The 19,321-nt window shown below is 47.2% G+C and overlaps 1 protein-coding gene across 1 annotated transcript in view; it reads right to left on the bottom strand.

The window, feature by feature from the left end:
* The window catches only part of LOC135385503 (uncharacterized), a 34,046-nt gene extending 15,157 nt beyond the window's left edge, over nucleotides 1-18,889 (bottom strand). Inside the window, exon 1 of the mRNA XM_064614853.1 lies at nucleotides 18,644-18,889. Coding sequence (XP_064470923.1) covers nucleotides 18,644-18,713 — 70 coding nt within the window. The 5' untranslated portion in view covers nucleotides 18,714-18,889. The remainder of the gene's footprint in view (nucleotides 1-18,643) is intronic.
* Between the last annotated feature and the right edge of the window lie 432 nt (nucleotides 18,890-19,321).

A 19,321-nucleotide genomic window follows, 5' to 3' on the forward strand; every position in this document is an offset into this window, starting at 1 on the left:
CAACACGTTGAAAAAGAATCTCAGGGGTATAGGTCAAGGAAAGACATGCAACAACAACAACATATATTGTGATGATGAAGTGGGGAGGTTTTCCACTCTAGGAGTGGAACGCTACCCCATAGCTAGGGGTCTAATATGAGTGGTGACAATGATGAGTGATGACGATGAGAGATGACGGGAATGATCGAAGTGGCGATGACGATGCTGGACGTGATCGTGGTGGTGGGAGTGTCCGAGGGCGCTGCTGGGGTCATAGTGAGTCCTTTAGGCCTGTCGCCTCAAAGAAGTTAACCACGTGACGTAAGACCGCCTTGGAGTCGGCCGCGGTGTCCCAAGGGCCGAGGATGGTCGACAAGTTGAAGGGGCGGCAGCCAAGGGTGGCAAGCTGTGACTGCAGTGTACGCCTCTCGTTGACATAGGTCCGGCAGCGGAGGAGTATGTGCTCAACGTTGGCAAGTACGCCACACTCGTTGCACATAGGGCTAGCCTCACAGCCTAGCTGGTATCGATAGGACGGAGTGAAGGCCACATTCAGACGTAGCCTGTGGATGAGTGACTTCAGAGGACGAGGAAGCTTTGCAGGCAGCCGGTATGACAGCGTTAGGTCTACATTTCCCAAAGAGGACATAGTTGGAATGTCGTGTTGCCACTGTAGGGTAGACCAGGAATCGGACAAATGCCTGACGAGGGATCTTCTGTCTCCTCTCGAGAGTATAATGGGCATAGAAGGTCGTTGTTGGTGTGCAGCGGCAGCGGCAGCGGCAGCGTCGGCGTCGGCCTCGTGGTTCCCAGTTATTCCGCAATGCCCTGGAACCCACTGAAAGGCAACGTAGTGGGAGCGATCTTGTAGGGACTTCGGGGCGCACAGGATATCTATCACCACTGAGGCAAGGGAACCGCGGATGCCCATGTTTTTAATGCACAGGAGAGCTGCTTTGGAGTCTGTGTAAATTACCCAGTGCCGCGGTTCACAGTCTTCCGCATATGTCAAGAATAACAAGATAGCATAAAGTTCAGCGGATGTCGATGAGGTACGGTGAGATAGACGACATCCACGTGTAACAGACTGTGATGGAATGGCAAAGGCTGAAGATGAAGTGTCCCTGGTCGACGATCCATCCGTGTATACAGCGGTACTGTTGCGGTATTGAGCCTCGATGAAGTCAAGGGTAAGTTGCCTAAGAATAAAATCAGGATAGTTCTTTTTGTTGTTCTTGAGGCCGGGGATGGAGACAGTGACAGGCGGTGATGGCAACGTCCATGGAGGCACTTTGGGTGCCGTCTGGTCGACTATAAATTTGGGGATATGAGGTCTGAATGATGTCACAGCAGCATGAACCGTCGCGTTCCGTCTAGCGTGAAGCTTGCGAATCAGAGTGTAACGGTTATGATGGGCACGTAGACGCAGATAGTGGCGTGCAGTTTCCCGAGTACGGAGAACCTCAATGGGGATGTCCCTGGCCTCAGCCACTACTAGACGGGTTTCAGCGCCTCGCGGGCAGGGATTTCCCTACAACCCCTCTGCATTTTTGCAACCCCCCCCCTGAAATTCCTCAGGTGACCCCACCCAGCTCGGCCACCAACACGTTCTGGTAGAGAGTCCGGTGCAGCGAATTACATCCTGTACTGTCAAACTTGGGCGGTAGGACCACAGTCATGCAGATGATCGTACCATGCATTTGTACAATCTGTGTGCTAGGTATTCATTGAGCTTCGTGAGACAAGGTGCTAGTCTTTGTCCGTCGTGTGATTATGCATCTTAATGTTTAACTGCCGTTCATAATGAATCTGTATTCTAATGTACTCCGTTCTAACGTAGTAACATGTACAACTAAAACGGGAAAGCTCTGCAACGATGTCACCAATGTTCCATGATTCTTTCCGTGTCTAAGAAAATTCCTTAAGTGCAACCTTCACCAAGCATACCCCCCCCCCTGAAAGCTCGCCCCCCCCCCCCCCAGCAGTGAATTTCTGGGGAAATCACTGCTCGCGGGACCCCAAGACATACCCGAAGACTGCGCGCTAGCATGGCTCGAATCCTGCTCGAAGCAAAGACATGAAAAGAAGCAGGGAACCCAAGCTAAACTGCACGTTACTGATTTTTTTATTCATGGTTCGTTGCGTATAGATATACGTCTATTTTCAGACAACGGAAAACTCGTGGTCAGCGTCGTTGTAAGACTGCAACGTCAACGGGTTTAGAAGATTCTGCGTTTTCTAGCAAACGGAAAAGAAAGTTATGTTAAAGAGACACGTAGATATATAGACAGACAGAAGGAAAGACGCTGTTTCAAAAACGAAACTCTGAATGTTGGCTTAAAAATCATCTGTTGGCTTAAAAATAATCTGAAAACTGTTAATAGTTCAAACAAAGACGCATTCGTATTACTCGCGAAGGTCGTATTATTATATCTGATTGTGTAAGAGCGAACTTAGTCCACGAGTATTTCCAATCCCTCTTTCCTAACGCATATTGAACTGATGATAATGTTCGGAACACTTCGCGTGAGATACAGAATGAAATACACGGTGCAACCTTTAATAGGAATGGTATCCGCAAACTTGTATATACAAGGATATGGTAGGAACAAGGGACATGGGTAGATCACCTATCACCGGCCTTGTTGAAGGGATGTTCCTCAGCTGTTGTTCGATACATAGTGGCTAATGGGTTCACAAAATCACTTCATTGTGGCACCCTGCCCGCGGACAGCTGGTGTGGTCTCTCTACGTAAGAAATAAATATCCTAAAAGTAAGTTCAGAAAACCGCATTCCAGTCCCTCTCACCTCAGTAGTCCCTACAGTTTTGGAATACGTACTGTGCAACAATATTATGGCTAATGAATCCAAGCGCTAATAACTTTTTCTTGCGCAGACCAGTTTTCAGGCTGGGCTGATACAGTATATGTTTATTGGAAGAAACAAAAGACGAGAAAGCGAAGAAAGGAAAAAGTAGCAAAAACATGAGAAAGAGAAAGGAATATCGCCCTGGTGATTTGTCACTGGTTCACTTTTTCTCAAAGGCTGCACTCTGTGTTCCGTGCCTCTCAGGGATTGGATTACTGCTCTGATCACACTCCACTGTGCTTGTGCTGTATGCGGCCGAGTAGTGTCGCCAAAGAAAAGGCTGTATACATCGCAAATTGGCAAGTGCCGTCAGTGAGTAGCACGGGGGATATACCGTCGGCAGTCCAATATAGGAATTGCGGCGTGTCTGCTTGCTGCTACATCGCAAACCGGGCAGGTCGGATTGTTTAGTTGATGCATCTTGAACAAAAGCGACGTGGTCTATGCAACGCTAAGGCGTAGGTGGTGGAGAAACGTCTCTTCTCATCGAGATAAGTTCGGTGCGACAACAAAGTTCATCGTCAGGTAGATGGACCGCAGAAATGTGCTGGGAGGGACGGCGTCTTCCGTAAACGAACGAGTGCGATTGACACGAAGCAATGAATAAATAGCTTTAATAGCTTCGTAGAAAATTTCTGAGTAGAGATTATTTGTCGCTAAGCATGCGTTCCCAGCTGGGCCCCCATCTTGAACTTTCACGCAGCGCTCGTTATCGTTATATTTAAAGCTCGCGCACTCCAAAACCGCTTTGGTAGGCTCGCGCAGAGCTCGTGGCGAATCACCGGCCGATGTGATGCAAACGCGCGTTATGGAATAACGACAAGTTGGAAATCGCTGAAGAACGTACATGTTTGGCACACCACTTCTTCCTCCAAGGGGTATAAAGAGGGAGAGGGGAGATTCTGTAGTCGGTGGAAGAGCGTCTGAAGTCTGAAGATTCCAGGCTCCTTCTTCAGCGGTCGCAGCAACCGCCTCCTCCGTGATGTAACGGTCACGTGACTGGAGATTGCTGGGTCGTGCGGCGTGCTGCTGCTTTGCTTCTCCCGAGAGCTTACCAGCTCGCGTGGCTGTGTAGTTAACGTGCTGGCCATGTCACGTCGAGGCTGCGATGTACCCAGCCTCGACGTCCCGGTGTCAACTGTCCTGTCTGAGGGTTTCCCTCAGACGCTTTCAGACATATGTCGGCACAGATCCCTTAGAAGCCGGCGGTCATTTTGAATTTGATCATCTGTACTAATGCATTCACCATACGAAGTTGAAAATCCTCCAAATAGCGAAAATGTTCCATATTAACCACGGCCATGAACAGCGGCTGCTATACGACCCGCCTTCGAGGCGAACTGGCCATGACATCATACACCGAGGATGTGCCCATTCGTGGACGGTCTTCCGCCAGGAAATTGTAAAATTTGCAAGCAAGCTTGCAAACTTCGCCATGAAATATGTTCTAATTTGACCTGGAGCTAAGACCGTATCTGATAGTTGACACAGATAAGATAAGATAAGTTTAACTGGATTGTGGTGTATTGGAGCTAGGTGGCTGCCCTAAGGGCGCCTGCAGCTCCAGTTCTTACGCGCTAAAATATAACAATTGGGAGTGATGGAATTTAGAAGCGGTCTTTTATACCGCTGTCTTTTAAGAAAGCGCAGAGCGCTTTCAGTGCTTTGGATTGTTGGTGCCTTGTGGGCCATCTTCCGGTAATCTTGCAAAAGGAGAAAGGCCTGTTGTCCAGTGCCGCTAGAGTCTGTTGGAGTTTAAGTCTGGCTTGGCTATATTCTGGGTAGTGCATGATCATGTGGTGTGTATCCTCTGGGACTATGCATCGTTTGCAAAGGTCTGAGTCGCAGAGCCTTTGCTTGTGCCTTGTAGTTCCTGTGTACAGCGCTCCAAGTCGCGTGCGATGTATGGCTGTTTAGACTGATCGTTCAATTCCATTTGGAATTATGCTGTCTGCTTCAGGGTCGATGGATGCAAGGTAGTCCTCTGGTCTCATTGATTGTTTCCATATTGTGCGCGATGTTCTTTCTGTACTTTTACGGAGAAGGCTCTTGGCATCTGACTTTGTAAAGGGGATTGCAGATATCCTACTTTTGCTAAGGGCTTCCTTTGCAGCTCTGTCTACGCATTCATTTACGGAGATGTCGCAGTGAGACGGTATCAATTGGAGTGATATATTGTGTCCTAAGGCTTCGCTGTGCGCCTTCATGACGTTATAGACAATACGGTCTTGTGGGTCCTGCTTTTGGATGGAGTAGAGGGCCGCTCTGGAGTCGGAGCACACTACCCATGTCCCGGCTTGGGATTTTCTGACGTGGCGTAGAGCTTTCAAAATTGCATGTTGCTCTGCTGCCGTGGATGTTGTCTTGTGCGATAACCTGTTCGTTTTTGTTACGTCGTCGGTTACGAAAGCACTTGATGATCTGCTTTTCGTTGAGTTGACACAGAACCATACCAGAAGTGTAATGTAGCCGTTGATTCTCAGCATAGTTACGGGAGCAAGCTTTCCTCTCTGGTCTTCTTCGTCAGACATTGTCTCTGTCGGTGGCCGTTTGGGAGCTGCTGCGTACGGAACGCTGTGTGCATCGCATAATCTCTTCCTCCATCGCTGACAATTTGCCTTTCCCCATATTTCCACTGATTTCGACGGCAGATATTCGATGTCGTTGTTGTCCAAACCGAAACTATGCACTCACGTGGTCCCGCGGGGTGTGTGCTCCAGGTCGTCCACAATTGGCTGAGAGGACTGGACGTTGATGACGTAAGCCCGCTTCGAAGGGATGTATCCGGCGGTCGCGCCCCGCTATTTTCGCGTGGTAACTGCTCCCCCGGTGCACTGAATACGGTATGTCTGAGAGTATAATATGTGTGTGTGATAGTTAGGAATAATGAGAACCGTTTCCGGCAGAGTACTCGGAATTCGCAAAAATCATTTCATGCTCCCTTTAAATGAATAATTAATTGGACTTGCGTATAGTGACTGAAAGTGTCAAACCGGAAGTCAAGTATAGACCAGAGGTGGACAACCGGAAGTGGACAACCGAAGGACGATACGGAAGTCAAGTATAAACGAGAAGTGGACAACCGGAAGTCGGGTTTAGACTAGAAGTGGACAACCGGTAGTCGGGTCTGGACTGAAAGTTCAATTTCAATTCAATTTTATTTCATCCTTAGGATGTGGAGATGGGGAAAAAAGCTATAAGACAGCTTGACACGTTCCCATCCCCAAAGTTTACACTTGTAACTAGCACAATAAGAAATAAATAACAAGAAAACAATGCCCAGATATCCACACACTACACATATAAAACACGTTATCACAGTTCCAGAGGTGTCTGCAACCCGAGAAAATGAGATGGCTCAACTTCAATGCCATCTTCAAAGAATCGGTTTAAGAAAAAAAGTAGACTGTATGAGAGTACTTGCTGACCATAATATGTACATAAACGCGGAAGCTTCCATTTTTGCCGAACATTACAAGGGAAATCATTGCCTGTAATGTAAATAGATAAGAAAGGTAGATAGGACCGAAAGTGGATACCCGAAAGTCAAGTATAGACCGGAAAAGGCACTTAATGCTAACGCATTTCTCTCGCATTTATTTTTCTGGAAAGTTCTGTCACCCGGTTGATGACAACGCGAATATATCTTGTGAAGCAGTTTAGCGAAGGCGCGTACCAAAGTACTTGCATGGTTTGGATTCATCGAAGAATGTCGAGGTACAGAAATCAGAACTCGTTGCGTAATGTATATTTAACTGTAGAAAGAGGTAACACTTCCTTGAGTTTGAGCAACATACAAGACGATGAGAACGACACAGGACTGAACCTTGCCTCTTTCTACAGGTCACAATCTCGCTCGCTTGCACCATTCTGATTTGATCATCAATATTTAACTGGTGTCATGCGGGAACTGTCCGCGAAGGATTCCTGAAAATAATCATGTTTACACGATGTTCGCATGTTTTTAAGCATGATCAAGGCGTGAAAAACAGTAATAATAATAATAATAATTGGGAGTTGATTTACAACGTGACTAGCTGTAATCGGCACTACATAATAAACCTTCATGTAATTCAATGTTGTAATATATTTTGCGAAGCGAAAGCAGAGATCTTAAAGGGACTATGAAATTTCCCGAACCCCCATACTTTTTTTCGATGGAAACTGTTCTTCCCGCAGAGAAACTAATATGCCACAAATTTTTCCGGACGAAATCGCTCCACTCTGCGAGGAGCGCGCGCTGGAAATGTCTCTTCCGCGTTCCTCCTCTCCCGCGCATATTTCCCTGCCGATGGTGTAACTGTACGGACCGCTCTTCGGTTCCCCGTTACGTCACCAGTGTTGCACAATGGCAAGTAATGCCGCGAGCTCGCGCTGTGGCTGCCGCCACTGCCGAAATCTGCCGATCGCGCTAAAGCTGCTATCATGGAGATTTCCACTCCCGATGAACGCATACGCGGGATCCTACGGCGCATGCTCCTGGCGGGATTCCTCGGCTCGGCAACACGTCACGATGACGTGTTGCTGAGCCGGCCGCGGTCGCGTCAAGTTACCCGTTGTGTCTCCGCTCGGCAGCTCGTCACGGCGCGGCGCCAGCTGTCCTCCCTTCGCCGCTCCGTTTAAATTCGCTCCCGAGAAATCCGCTCGCGCGACGAAAGTAAAATTTCGGTTCTAGACTCAGAAAAATGTCTTCTTTCGAACGAAACGAAGAAAAAAATCGTTTCATAGTCCCTTTAAAGGCTGAGACACATGTACGACGAAATGTGCGGCCCGTCGTGCGACGCGTCGCAGCGCAAAGCATCCTGGGACGGACTCTGGAGAAATAGGTCGTCGCAGCAGCGCTCTGCGACAAGTCGCAGCGCGACAAAACTGCTCGGATATCTCCGCTCTCGTCGGTGGGTTGTCGTGCGGATGTAGTGACGTCATGAACCAAGCAGCCAATGATGCTGCCTCTCTGGTAGATGCGATGGATCCGAGAAAAAATGGCGGATAGTGTGCGTTCTGAATGCAAACAGTGGCTGATTTCGTTGTGTTGCGCATGAATTGTTCTCGTTTACTGTGTTTTACAAGTGAGCACATTTGGTTATGTTAAATAAAGTGTAAGCGAGTGTACCTCTGGCCGCGATGTTCTAGCAACACGGCGGAGCAGAGCGACATGGATGTCGCCGCCCATGTGTGTGCTGATGCAGCACGCGACAACTCGTGACACAAAACTGTGCGACTCGTCGCACGACGGGTCGTGCATTTTGTCGTACATGTGTTTCGCCCTTAACACGATGAGACAAGAAAGTAAGGCTCGGCTTTCCCTTTATCTTACTTCTCCGCAGACGCGGAGCAGACGCAGACGCGACATATAATATACGTATGTGTGATCCTTACAATGGATTGTTTCACTGTTGTGAAGGCATTGAAGATGCAACACCTGTACGTCCACTTAGTTGGGTGAAAATTGCAGCTGGTGGAGGGCTTATGGGGGCGCACGGCTGTGACGCAGATGGCTAGACACCTGTAAACTCGCGATCAAGTTTTGCCCATGGCTCGATAAGTGGCAACTATCCCATACTGCTGGTACAAAGATGTTGCTTTGGACTTGCCTGGTGCCTTTTTGACGCTTCTTACGTGCCACATTTATGTCTAACACTGAAAACGACGACCACCCCAGGCACAGTCTCTGGGCCCGCCTCTCAGACTGGAAAAGTTTGCTTATCAGTGTCTGCCCAGGGGGCTTAATCGCTTCATCGTCGTTACGGTCGTTACAAGCTAACGAATGGCGGGAAATTCAAAAAGGTGGACACGTGACACATTGCGCGTGACGTGTACCACGGTCATCACGTATCGCGCGAAGAGCGCCGTGCACGTGTTTTATCACGTGCCCACTTTTTTAAATTTCCCGCCCGCTTTTTTGAATTTCCCGCCACTCGTTAGCTTGTAACGACCGTAACGACGATGAAGCGATTAAGCCCCCAGGTGCGAAATTAGTACGGACGCGTACTGGAGCGTCGGCCTTATTTACGTCCCGGGTTGCTCTTTCGCCTGGGCTTCTTTCGTGTATAAGTGTAACACCTGACATGCCCAGTTGAAGTGCCCACTTCCGGCCACCGGAAATACGATGACTGGTGACATTTGCACGTTTAGTGTGAGGTGGACGCCGAAGAATCCATTTGGGCCAGAATGCACTGGTGCGCGCCGCCGAAGCAGAAGCTAAGCGCCGCCTCCGAGAAGACACTACCATTCACGCGACCGAGGCCGAATGCAAGGCAAGGCAAGGCTAATAAAGAATGAGGGTGCGACAAGGACTTTCGAGCAGTTTAGAGACAATCCGTTTGGGAGCGTGTGTCCAGTGTGTGATCGTCTCTGGTTCCAAAACGATCTGTAACCGCTACCGTACAGCGTCACGATACACCCTACAGCGGGCATTTCCCAGCTCGGACCTATCCCAATTCAGACGGTGTGCCACCTGCATGCAACGGGGTGGGGGGTGACGTGGGAATTTGAGCGGTCTGCCTGCCTAGATTGATGGCTCGTTGCTCGGGCAAAAGCAAAGGTTACAAATGATGGACTGGCGGAGGTTAAGTACGGCATTAAGGGACGCGAAGTCATCGTTTTCGTTGATGTGGACGAGATGGTGGCATCGTGGCCCCGTGCCATCGAACAAGACCGAGTCCTCAACGTATATCTGAAGCGGCGTATGCTAGCGAAGGCGACGTACTTGGCGGGAGCAGTGAGGAAATGTGATCTGCTGCCGTGATAGCTGCCGTGGCTCATGGTGCTCTCTGATAGCACACTGTACAAGGATTATAACATCAGGTGCGACTTGGCCCGTTTGGGTGATATCGTAGAAGTGGACGAGCAGGACGAGATCGGATTGATCCCAGAAAGCACGGACTTGAACGATCGCATCCAGGTGACCAGAGCCATGATGTTGGCTCCCCAAGCAAACCGTGGCCAATGGCCAGAGGTTGGCAGGGGCCTGGCGGGCCTTTGGCCAACAGGTTCTTTGGCCAACAAAATAAAATTTGAGGTTGGCCAAAGTTTGGCACACCAAAGTTTGGGAAATGGTTGGATGCCATCTATGGTATAAACACGTTGGCCAGATTTCTGCCAATGTATTAAATGCAATGTGAAGTTTTTTTAAGGTGGTTTCAAAGGTTTCACGCATCGCGAGGAAGGCACTTGCTGTGGTTGGCAAAGAATGTCGACATTCAGTGAAAAATATAAAATTAAATAAAATTCAGAAATACAGAGCAATGTCCAACACTGGGCAATGGCCATTGATTGGCAAGCGTGTGGCAAATGTGTGGCAGCAGGTTGCTTAGCCAACAAAGCAACTTTTTCGATATATCAACCTTTTGCTAGCCAATGATTCGCAAAAGCTTGGCAACCATGTATGGTACGCATACCTTGGCCAAACTCATACCAAACCCCTAAAATAAATCTATTGGAGATAAAGCACCTGGTCAGCAGTTACTAAGATTCACTTGAAAGCAGGTGTTTCCAACGTTCGCGTGTTGCTTTCTGTGCAAAGTATTTACGTGTAACACTTTTCAAGCAACCGAGTAAACGATCTGGTTTTACAGCTCCGCTCAGGTAATCACATTAGAGACGATAGTCTGAATTACAAACACAGTATTTCACATGAGAGCATGTCAGGAAAGTTGTTCGCTATACTAGACTCTTTGCTGATGCACAGGCTAATTGCAAAGACGTATCCTCGTCACCGTTACAACCGTTTTACGCCCCAGTATACACTTGCTGAACGTGCCCCCCACACTTTGTATTTCAGTACACGTTTCATCCAGCTCGCTAATTGTGGCCATGTAGGATGCTGAGGTACCTACCCCTCACCCCTGGTGCCCATGTGAGGCAGGTGGGGTATACAGCACTCACGCTGGCCACACAGTTAACGACGGGTGCCACAGGCACGTAAATGCTTGTAGTCTGCTATTCACCTGGCTTCCCACGTCAAGGAATGTAAATGGCGCAAAAATAACAATGAAAAAGAAACCCGTATTTTGCATGTGCATCCAAACCTGGGGAAGCTGCCTAGCCATTTTTTCTGGGGAAGACATTTGGGCATTTGTTGGTCAACCAAATACTTGCCAAATGTTTGGCCCTTTTGGCAAAAGGAACAAATCCCATTATCAAACTCTCTGGATTAGCTTAGGCCATTTATAGCAACTTTGGCTAGCCAAACTCAGCCCAACATTAACCCACATCTGGTATGCTCCTTGGGCAGACCTGTGTTTGGGTACACATTGGCCAACCAAATCCTTGGCCAAGGAACCAATCCCACACTGGTCCCATACTCTTTGGCCAAACTTGGAAAGTGTTTGGCCAGTTTGGCTAGCCATGCTTTCGCCAATGTTGGGCCATATTTGGCACGTTGCTTGGGTCAGCAAACCCTGGTATTGGACGAGGACAAGTTTCACGCGATTGCGCCTGGTGAGGGAAAGAAGCACGTGACGACGACGACGGAATAGAACTGATCTGACGTGTTCTCAGCTCGCTCTTCACGAAATTCCTATTTTTTGCCATTCTTTCATTTTCTGGGTCTTCGGATATTGGCGGAGACTTTCCCCTTCTCCCCCATACCAATGGAGGGGGGCGGAGGAAACCACCAGACCACTGGTCCTCCTAAGGGAGGCAAGGGTCCGCGACCGCCAAGGCTGGCGAGAAGTGGGTCGCCAGTGGGAAGATAAGCAAAGATGATGTGTCTGTCTCACCACGCACTTCACGCACCAAGCTTCTTACTGACCTTGGCACCATGAGCGCGGCATTTCACGAGCAGGATTACATTCGCCCGCGTATAGCGGTACAGTCCTCTGAGCCAGGTCTAGTGTGTCTCTTTGGCCACTTTGCTCGGCCCAGTCTTGCACAACCAGGAGGCGGTTACGACTACCCTCTTGAGCTTCCTTCATGCTTCCGGCTTCTCGACCCGCCTCTTAGGCCCCCTTTTGTGTGTGTGTGTGTTTTTGCTTCTGTTTCTTTTTTCTAAAGTAATAGCAAGTCGGCTTACGCCTAACATTTCCTCCCTTCCTTTTTTCAATAGACATTTTCCCTCTCCTCACCCCTGTGAGCATCCTCTATGACAAACAAGCTTAGAAACTCTCGTTCCTGATTGTTTAGTTCGGTGAGCCGCGCCATGTGGACGTCAGAATCAAACCAACGGTTTTCACGCCCGCCATGAGCGAGATCCGCAGGTCGGACCACCGAGGGTCCACCCCGCAGCACGTACTGCACATGGCCATGAAAGTGCTTAGGCACCGAGTAGCCAGTGGCATGTGTGTTATTTGGTGTTTTGGTGCTTTATGGCACAAGAGTGACGTGTGTGGCTTTCCGCGATACCACACTGTTAGAAAAAAAAGTATAAATAAGGTATAATATAGTGCTCTTATACCTCTTTTATACCTTCTGCTTCAGATATATACCTTTGAAGGGTATAGAAGAGGTACAAATTTCCTACTTATACCTCCAACCCTTCTCAAGGGTATGAAAGAGGTATAAAGGAGGGCTAACGTACCATATTTATACCCCATCACCACGCGTTTATATCCGGTACCAGGAATATAGATCACCAGGCTATGCCTTTCACGGTATAGATGAGGCTGCTATACCTTCTGTTTCTTTATACCTTTATGGTTTTTTTATACCTTTACTTCCGCAACGTACTGTATCACATCATTATTTTTTCTTGAGACGGTATCAGCTGAGTTAAACGGATATTTAATTAAGAAACACAGACATCAGAACAGTACTATCTGAATCCACATGGTTAGTTTATGGCTGTATAATATCTGTATTGCTGGAATGTTGAATCTAGATGTCCTCACCCTTAGGGTTGCGTACCGAACAAAGAAGAGGTTTATTGGTCTCGGTGGTCTCTTACACGGGCCGCGACAACGCTGGCTCGTCTACCCAACGTTCCCCCCCCCCCATCCCCCCCGACAATGCTGGCTGACGATAATCCCTTTACGAGCAGCTAAGTAAGCTTTTGTTCTGGTCTCCAAGGCCATGCTCTAAGTCCGCTGTCCATGAAAGTAAAGAGGAGAGAGGGAGCACTACAGTGCGCGTGCGCGCCGCATGGTCGGCGGATGGATACGGTCAAAATGTTCCGCGTGGTTTTTCCTGTGCTACGGCTAGAGGGCGACACAGAATGACGCGGTTTACGGGGCTTTGAGACGGTATTTATCCGTACTCACTTTTCATGCTTTTTTTATAAAAACGGAAAGTGGTAGACATATAAATTTGATGTCTATCTATTCCTGAAATAATTCCAGAGAAAGTAAATGGAAAGTTTTTTTCGAAATGGCTATAGAAGTTTAATAAAACCTGTTCAAAGAGGGAAGAGAAAAATTGTGTATTTTTTTCGCATTCGTGACGTCGCCGTAAAATATATACGACATATATGAGAAATCCTGTAGCGTAAATAATTTCATCTCGTCTTCCTCTTTATGATGAAAGCACCCGCGTCAAAATCTGCGCGGCGGTTACCGAGAGAAAGCATAAAAACTGTTCCATAGGAAATACATTGGGACGGAGAGCTGGTATGCCCTCTTAAGCCAGCTGTCTGTTGATGCGGATGTGAGTACTGACAACATGACGGATCTGAATTACTGACAACAAATCTGCTCCTGGGAACCATATACGAAATGGTAACAAGTACATGCAAGATATTGCATGAGACTTCACTCTGCTGCTTGCGTTATCCTGGTGGTGTACTGTAGCTTGTACTCCCAATCATTCTAGAATAGTCGAACAGTTGTACACAGAGGCTGACTGCGCCGTGAAATTCGATCCCGGTGTATCCAGGTCATCACTGTTTCCGCATATTGAAAAGACACATGCATGAACAAGCCTTAGCTTGCGTCAGACAGCTACACTCGCTCTCAAAAGCCGGTCACACATTAAAAGAAAAAGAGGGACAAATGTAAAAAGAGAAGAGATACACACCGTTGCAAGCTCACTGTTTCGTCGCGAATGGCGGCCACAGCCATCTCCTCAACGCAAGGCACGTCTACAAAAAGCACCGCCCCTTGTTTGTTCTGCGACAGCACGATTCATGGCTTTAATAACTGCGGAAGACAATCACCAATTGATTCAAGACGCCCCTGTGTTGAAGGTGAATGGCCGCGGAACACACACCACCCAGTGCGGTCGCCGGCAAGATCCTCAATCTTCCTCATAAACTCAGCACAATCACACTCATTTTGCTTGCACCGACCGCAAAGGTTGCCGCGAATGTCCTCGGAAGTGAACATCACTACAGCAACAACAACAAGACGGAAGAGTTCAAAGCCAACGGGTCGCAGAGAAAATTTGATCCAAGCCTCGACTCGAAGCTCCGAGCGTCCGCGTCCGTTCAGTTTGAATGTTTAAGCGCAGGCGCAGAAGACGCGAAACTTGTAGCAAATTCGTTCTTGTCCTCGTAATAAGGGTTACGGTTGAGAGTATGGGTGAGTGGAATTACGTAAGGGTGATTACGTAAGGGGCGAAGCGTTACAGCGGGCTCATGTAACCCTTGGAATGGGTTGTAGACGAAGTAACCCATGGTTTTAAGGGGGAAATGCCAATGTAACCCCTGGAACACAGGTTACAGGCCGTTAAGGGGGACGATAAGGGGGACCGGATTTAGAGTGTACAGTAATGCGCGATGTTGAAAACATGACGCAGAAATTTGATGTTTCCCGGGTCCCACCAGTCAACCCTACTCCTCCTCAAGCCACAACAAGGTATGTTCTCCTGTGACAAACTACCACTCTATTATGCTGTGCCACCAAACACGACACCTAACTTACGAAAAAAAAGGCACATATAAAACTTGGTGAGCATTAGTCCGCCTTGAGCGTTCGCACAGTGAGCAAATCTGCGGTGAGCAAATGTCCTGGATCCCTGCGCGACGCCACTAATCCTGGATGCTGGACACGGAAATAGATCAGCTACTACTATGCATAATCACTATCGCTGACACAGGTCTTTTGGCGGCTCAGAGGATTTGACTTTGAACGAAAAAAGAAAGGGGGAGGGCAGATTTTTGCTCAGTTGAAAGAAAAGAAGGGTACGCCGCAAGGTGTTGGTACGAAACGCAGTTACAGTAATCGATACTCTATTTCGGTACCAGAGTGCAGATCGCTATATTTTGCTTGCTAAAATGTGTATGCTTGAATAAAATTAACAAGGTTTTAAAGTTTTGTTAAGATTTGAAAGTGACTTTTGGCAGCATGACAGACGCCTTCTTTCCTCACGTGACACGGATCAGTAGGCGAAGTGGGACTGTCTGCAGGATACATTAGGCCAAATGGGACCCCCTGCTTTTCGAAGTCGGTGAACCTGCTAAGGAATTGCGAGATAATCCGCTAAAAAGCATTAGGCGAAATGGGAATAGGCGAAATAGGAAGACACGAATGCAGCGGCCGCGCACACGCTTTTGAGAATTTTATTTAATTTCCACCAAAAGCACACTCAAGCAATGTGATCTGAATTACTATTTACCACATTGGCGCCAATGATGGAACGGCTGTATTTTGCATATGACAGTTTAAAGGGGCAGTGTGTACGCTTTTAGGGATTTTAACTTCTACTTGAACCCCAGCAGAGCAATGTGATTTGAAGTACTATTTACATTTTGGTGTCAATGGTTCAACCACTGCATGTTGCATACTACGGTTTAAAGGAGCGGTGCACATACTCTGATTAATTGTGTTTATCTTTGATCAGGAGCACAGTGAAACAATTCAATTCCAGTTTAAAAGGTCGGTACACACGCTTTTATGAATTTTATTTAACTTCTACCTCAAGCACAGCAGAGAAATGTAATTTCAATTACTGTTTACCGCTTTGGTGCCAATGGTACAGCCAACGGTATTTTGCAGTTTAGAGGAGCGCTGCGTAGGATTTTAGCAATTTTTAAACTTCGACATGAAGCACAGCAGCGCAGTGTAATTTGAAATACTGTTTACCGCTTGGGTGCAAATGGTACAACTACGGGCATACTGTAGTTTAAGGGGCCGCTGCACACGATGGTTAGGAGTGAGTTAGTTGGTTAATAAATTTGTAAAATAAAGTAAATCTTACTTAATTTCTACCAGAAGCACAGTGGTGTAATGTAATTTGAATTAGTGTTTAACACATTGGCTCTACTGGTGCAGCCACTGCAGGTTGCATATTGTAGTTCAAAGCGGCGATCCACACGGTTTTAGGAATGTTATTTAACTTCTTCCAGGCGCACAGGCAAGCAACGTAATTTGAATTACTATTGGCGCTTACGGCGGCAGCAGAGTCCTTTAAAACGAACGAAACCTCCTGAACAATGGTGCAGAGGACATTATCCACGACTTACGCCATGCCATTCCACTGGGATTGGGACAGAGGTGACCGCAAAAGCCGGCAGCAGAGCCCTTTGAAACGGACGAAATCCCTTTAATCATGGGGCTAAAGTCATATTATGAACAGCTTATGTTATGTCATTCGACTGGAATTGTGACAGAGGCGACCGCAAAATTCGAAAAAGCCGGCACCAGAGCCCTTTGAATCGGACGAAATCCTTTTAATCATGGGGCTAAAGTCATATTATGAACAGCTTATGTTATGTCATTCGACTGGGATTGTGACAGAGGCGACCGCAAAATTTAAAAATGCCGGCAGCAGAGCCCTTTAAAACAAGCAAAACCCCCTTTAGTCATGATGCCGAAGTCATATTATGAACGGATTATGTCATGTCATTCCACTGGGATTGTGACAGAGGCGACCGCAAAATTTAAAAAGGCCGGCAGCAGAGCCCATTAAAACAAGCAACACCCCCTTTAATTATGGGGCTAAAGTCATATTATGAACAGCTTATGTTATGTCATTCGACTGGGATTGTGACAGAGGCGACCGCAAAATTTAAAAAGGCCGGCAGCAGAGCCCTTTAAAACAAGCAAACCCCCCTTTAGTCATGATGCCAAAGTCATATTATGAACGGATTATGTCATGTCATTCCACTGGGATTGTGACAGAGGCGACCGCAAAATTTAAAAAGGCCGGCAGCAGAGCCCTTTAAAACAAGCAAAACCCCCTTTAATCATGATGCCAAAGTCATATTATGAACGGATTATGTCATGTCATTCCACTGGGATTGTGACAGAGGCGACCGCAAAATTTAAAAAGGCCGGCAGCAGAGCCCTTTAAAACAAGCAAAACCCCCTTTAATCATGATGCCAAAGTCATATTTTGAACGGATTATGTCATGTCATTCCACTGGGATTGTGACAAAGGCGACCGCAAAATTCGAAAAAGATGGCAGCAGAGCCCTTTTGAAACGGACGAAATCCCTTTAATCATGATGCCAAAGTCATATTATGAACGGCTCATGTTATGTCACTCCACCGGGATTGTGACAGAGGCGACCGCAAAATTTAAAAAGGCCGGCAGCAGAGCCCTTTAAAACAAGCAAAACCCCCTTTAATCACGATGCCAAAGTCGTATTATGATCGGATTGTGTCATGTCATTCCACTGGGATTGTGACAGAGGCGACCGCAAAATTTAAAAAACCCGGCAGCAGAGCCCTTTAATTATTATTATTATTGTAATGAATAGAAGAAAAAATAAATGGGGAGGTCAGCCACGACTAAATCTGACTGGCTATACCTACGTAACCGCCATGTTGGCATCGGTATAGCCTATTCTAATGCGCGGAAGTCGAAGTTTGCGTCCCTACATTTATTTTGTTGTGCCGAGTCATAGCCTCCTATATACTGATCAGTATATAGGAGGCTATGGCTGAGTTTAAATTCTACGATTTCCCTGTAGGCTTAGCTGGCACAAACACTTCAACGGTGCTTGCAGAGGTTCTGATGGTCTCTTTGTGGTCCCCTTCTAAGTGCAAAAGCGAATAGGCACACTTTTCGAAATTGCCTCAGTTGTTGACTTTGACGCAGAGAACAGAGGAAGTTCGCTAAGCTGAGTATGCGAAGAAAGTGAAGCTCACCTGTTGGTGACTCATCTAATAAGCCAAGGACACTAGGAATTACAAGTAATGTGCGCTGTATTTTGAAAATGAACTGTAGTTGTACGGGTCAAATTTTCTTGTGGAAGCTGATTTTTTTTATTTAAGAAATGCACTGCAGACACCAATGTGCGATATGGTCTACGGCTACTCATATTATTTGAAGATCCAGCGCCCGCGTGAAAGAGATTGCGGAATTAACTTCCGCAGTGAATAAAAATGGGCCGTGTTTTAAATTGTATAGTCGTAGAGCAAAGCCTTGAGTTCTCTAGCAAACAATAAATAAATGGAAAGCGCTGCCACTGAAAAATAAAAAAACAATCTCCGTGCGTTCTGCGGATCCCCCCCCCCCCAATCTTCTCCAAAGTTTTGCGTTTTTTCACCCTTCACAGTGTACCACACGAGCTCGCTTCGGTTTCCATTTTTCTGGGCGATTATTGACGCACGTGAAAGAACCCCAGGTAGTCGAAATTATCTGCAGCCCTACCCTGCTACACGTGTAGCATGTCGCCACACAGATATAGGTGGATTCGCCTTGCGTGTAAATCTACCCCCGCTTGCTAATATATTTTAGCAGATATCGTTATCCTGCGATTATTTGTCGTCGAGGGGCTACACGCTTCACGAGAACCTGTTGCAAACGATAAGTCGCAATCATTCCCCCAACAAGACGACACTTCGTTTGGCTGACCTTTCCCTCTCTATTTTTCCTTTTTTAGCTTTCCTGGTAATCAATATATTCGCCCCCCCCCTCCCCAACAACAAAAATTACGTTTCTATTACTCATACACAACACCCAGCTGATACTCACATGAAGTTGGACAGCCGCCAAGTGTTGCGACGCCAAGAAGCGAAGTGAACAAGACGATATAACAGTGCATCCTATTCCACGACGCCTTTGGATTGAAGCAATAACAACACCTGCAGGTCGCAGAAGTGACCAAATGTACCTGCCAAGAGAAAAGTCCTGGAGGAAAACACGAGTAACTGCGACACCGCTCCAGTACACAGAATGAGCAGGGGGAGCTTTGTGGCTGTTTTCGCGTGACAGCTGCTTGCGTCACAGTGTTGACGGCGCCGCAAAGCGGGGAGAAAGAAAGATTGCATTTCCTTGAAAGTAGGGATGTGCCAACCGAATCCGCCAATCCCCGAATCCTAAGCAGGGATTCGTGATTCGCTAATCCGAATCCCAGTGCCCAAAACGGCGAATTGAATCTTTCGAATCCACCAACCACGTTTGTTTGTTTCTTTTTCAAATTGGCGCCTCGGGAGTCCGTCGAAAGCCTCATTGGCCGACAAGTGTTTTCTTGTTTGTTTGCTTGTTTGTTTGTGTGTTTGTTTACATCGCTCCGGACTGAAAAAGTTCAGGCAGGAACTGTTACATTACAAGTTTAAAAGTAACCTGGTTTTGCTTTTGATTTTTGCTTAGTTTTGTGGAAATAATTCAGACTCGAGAATTTATGCATTTCTTGTAGTCGATGAACAACAT

This window comes from Ornithodoros turicata, chromosome 2, assembly GCF_037126465.1.
Source record: "Ornithodoros turicata isolate Travis chromosome 2, ASM3712646v1, whole genome shotgun sequence".
In the NCBI taxonomy this organism is placed as follows: Eukaryota; Metazoa; Arthropoda; class Arachnida; order Ixodida; family Argasidae; genus Ornithodoros; species Ornithodoros turicata.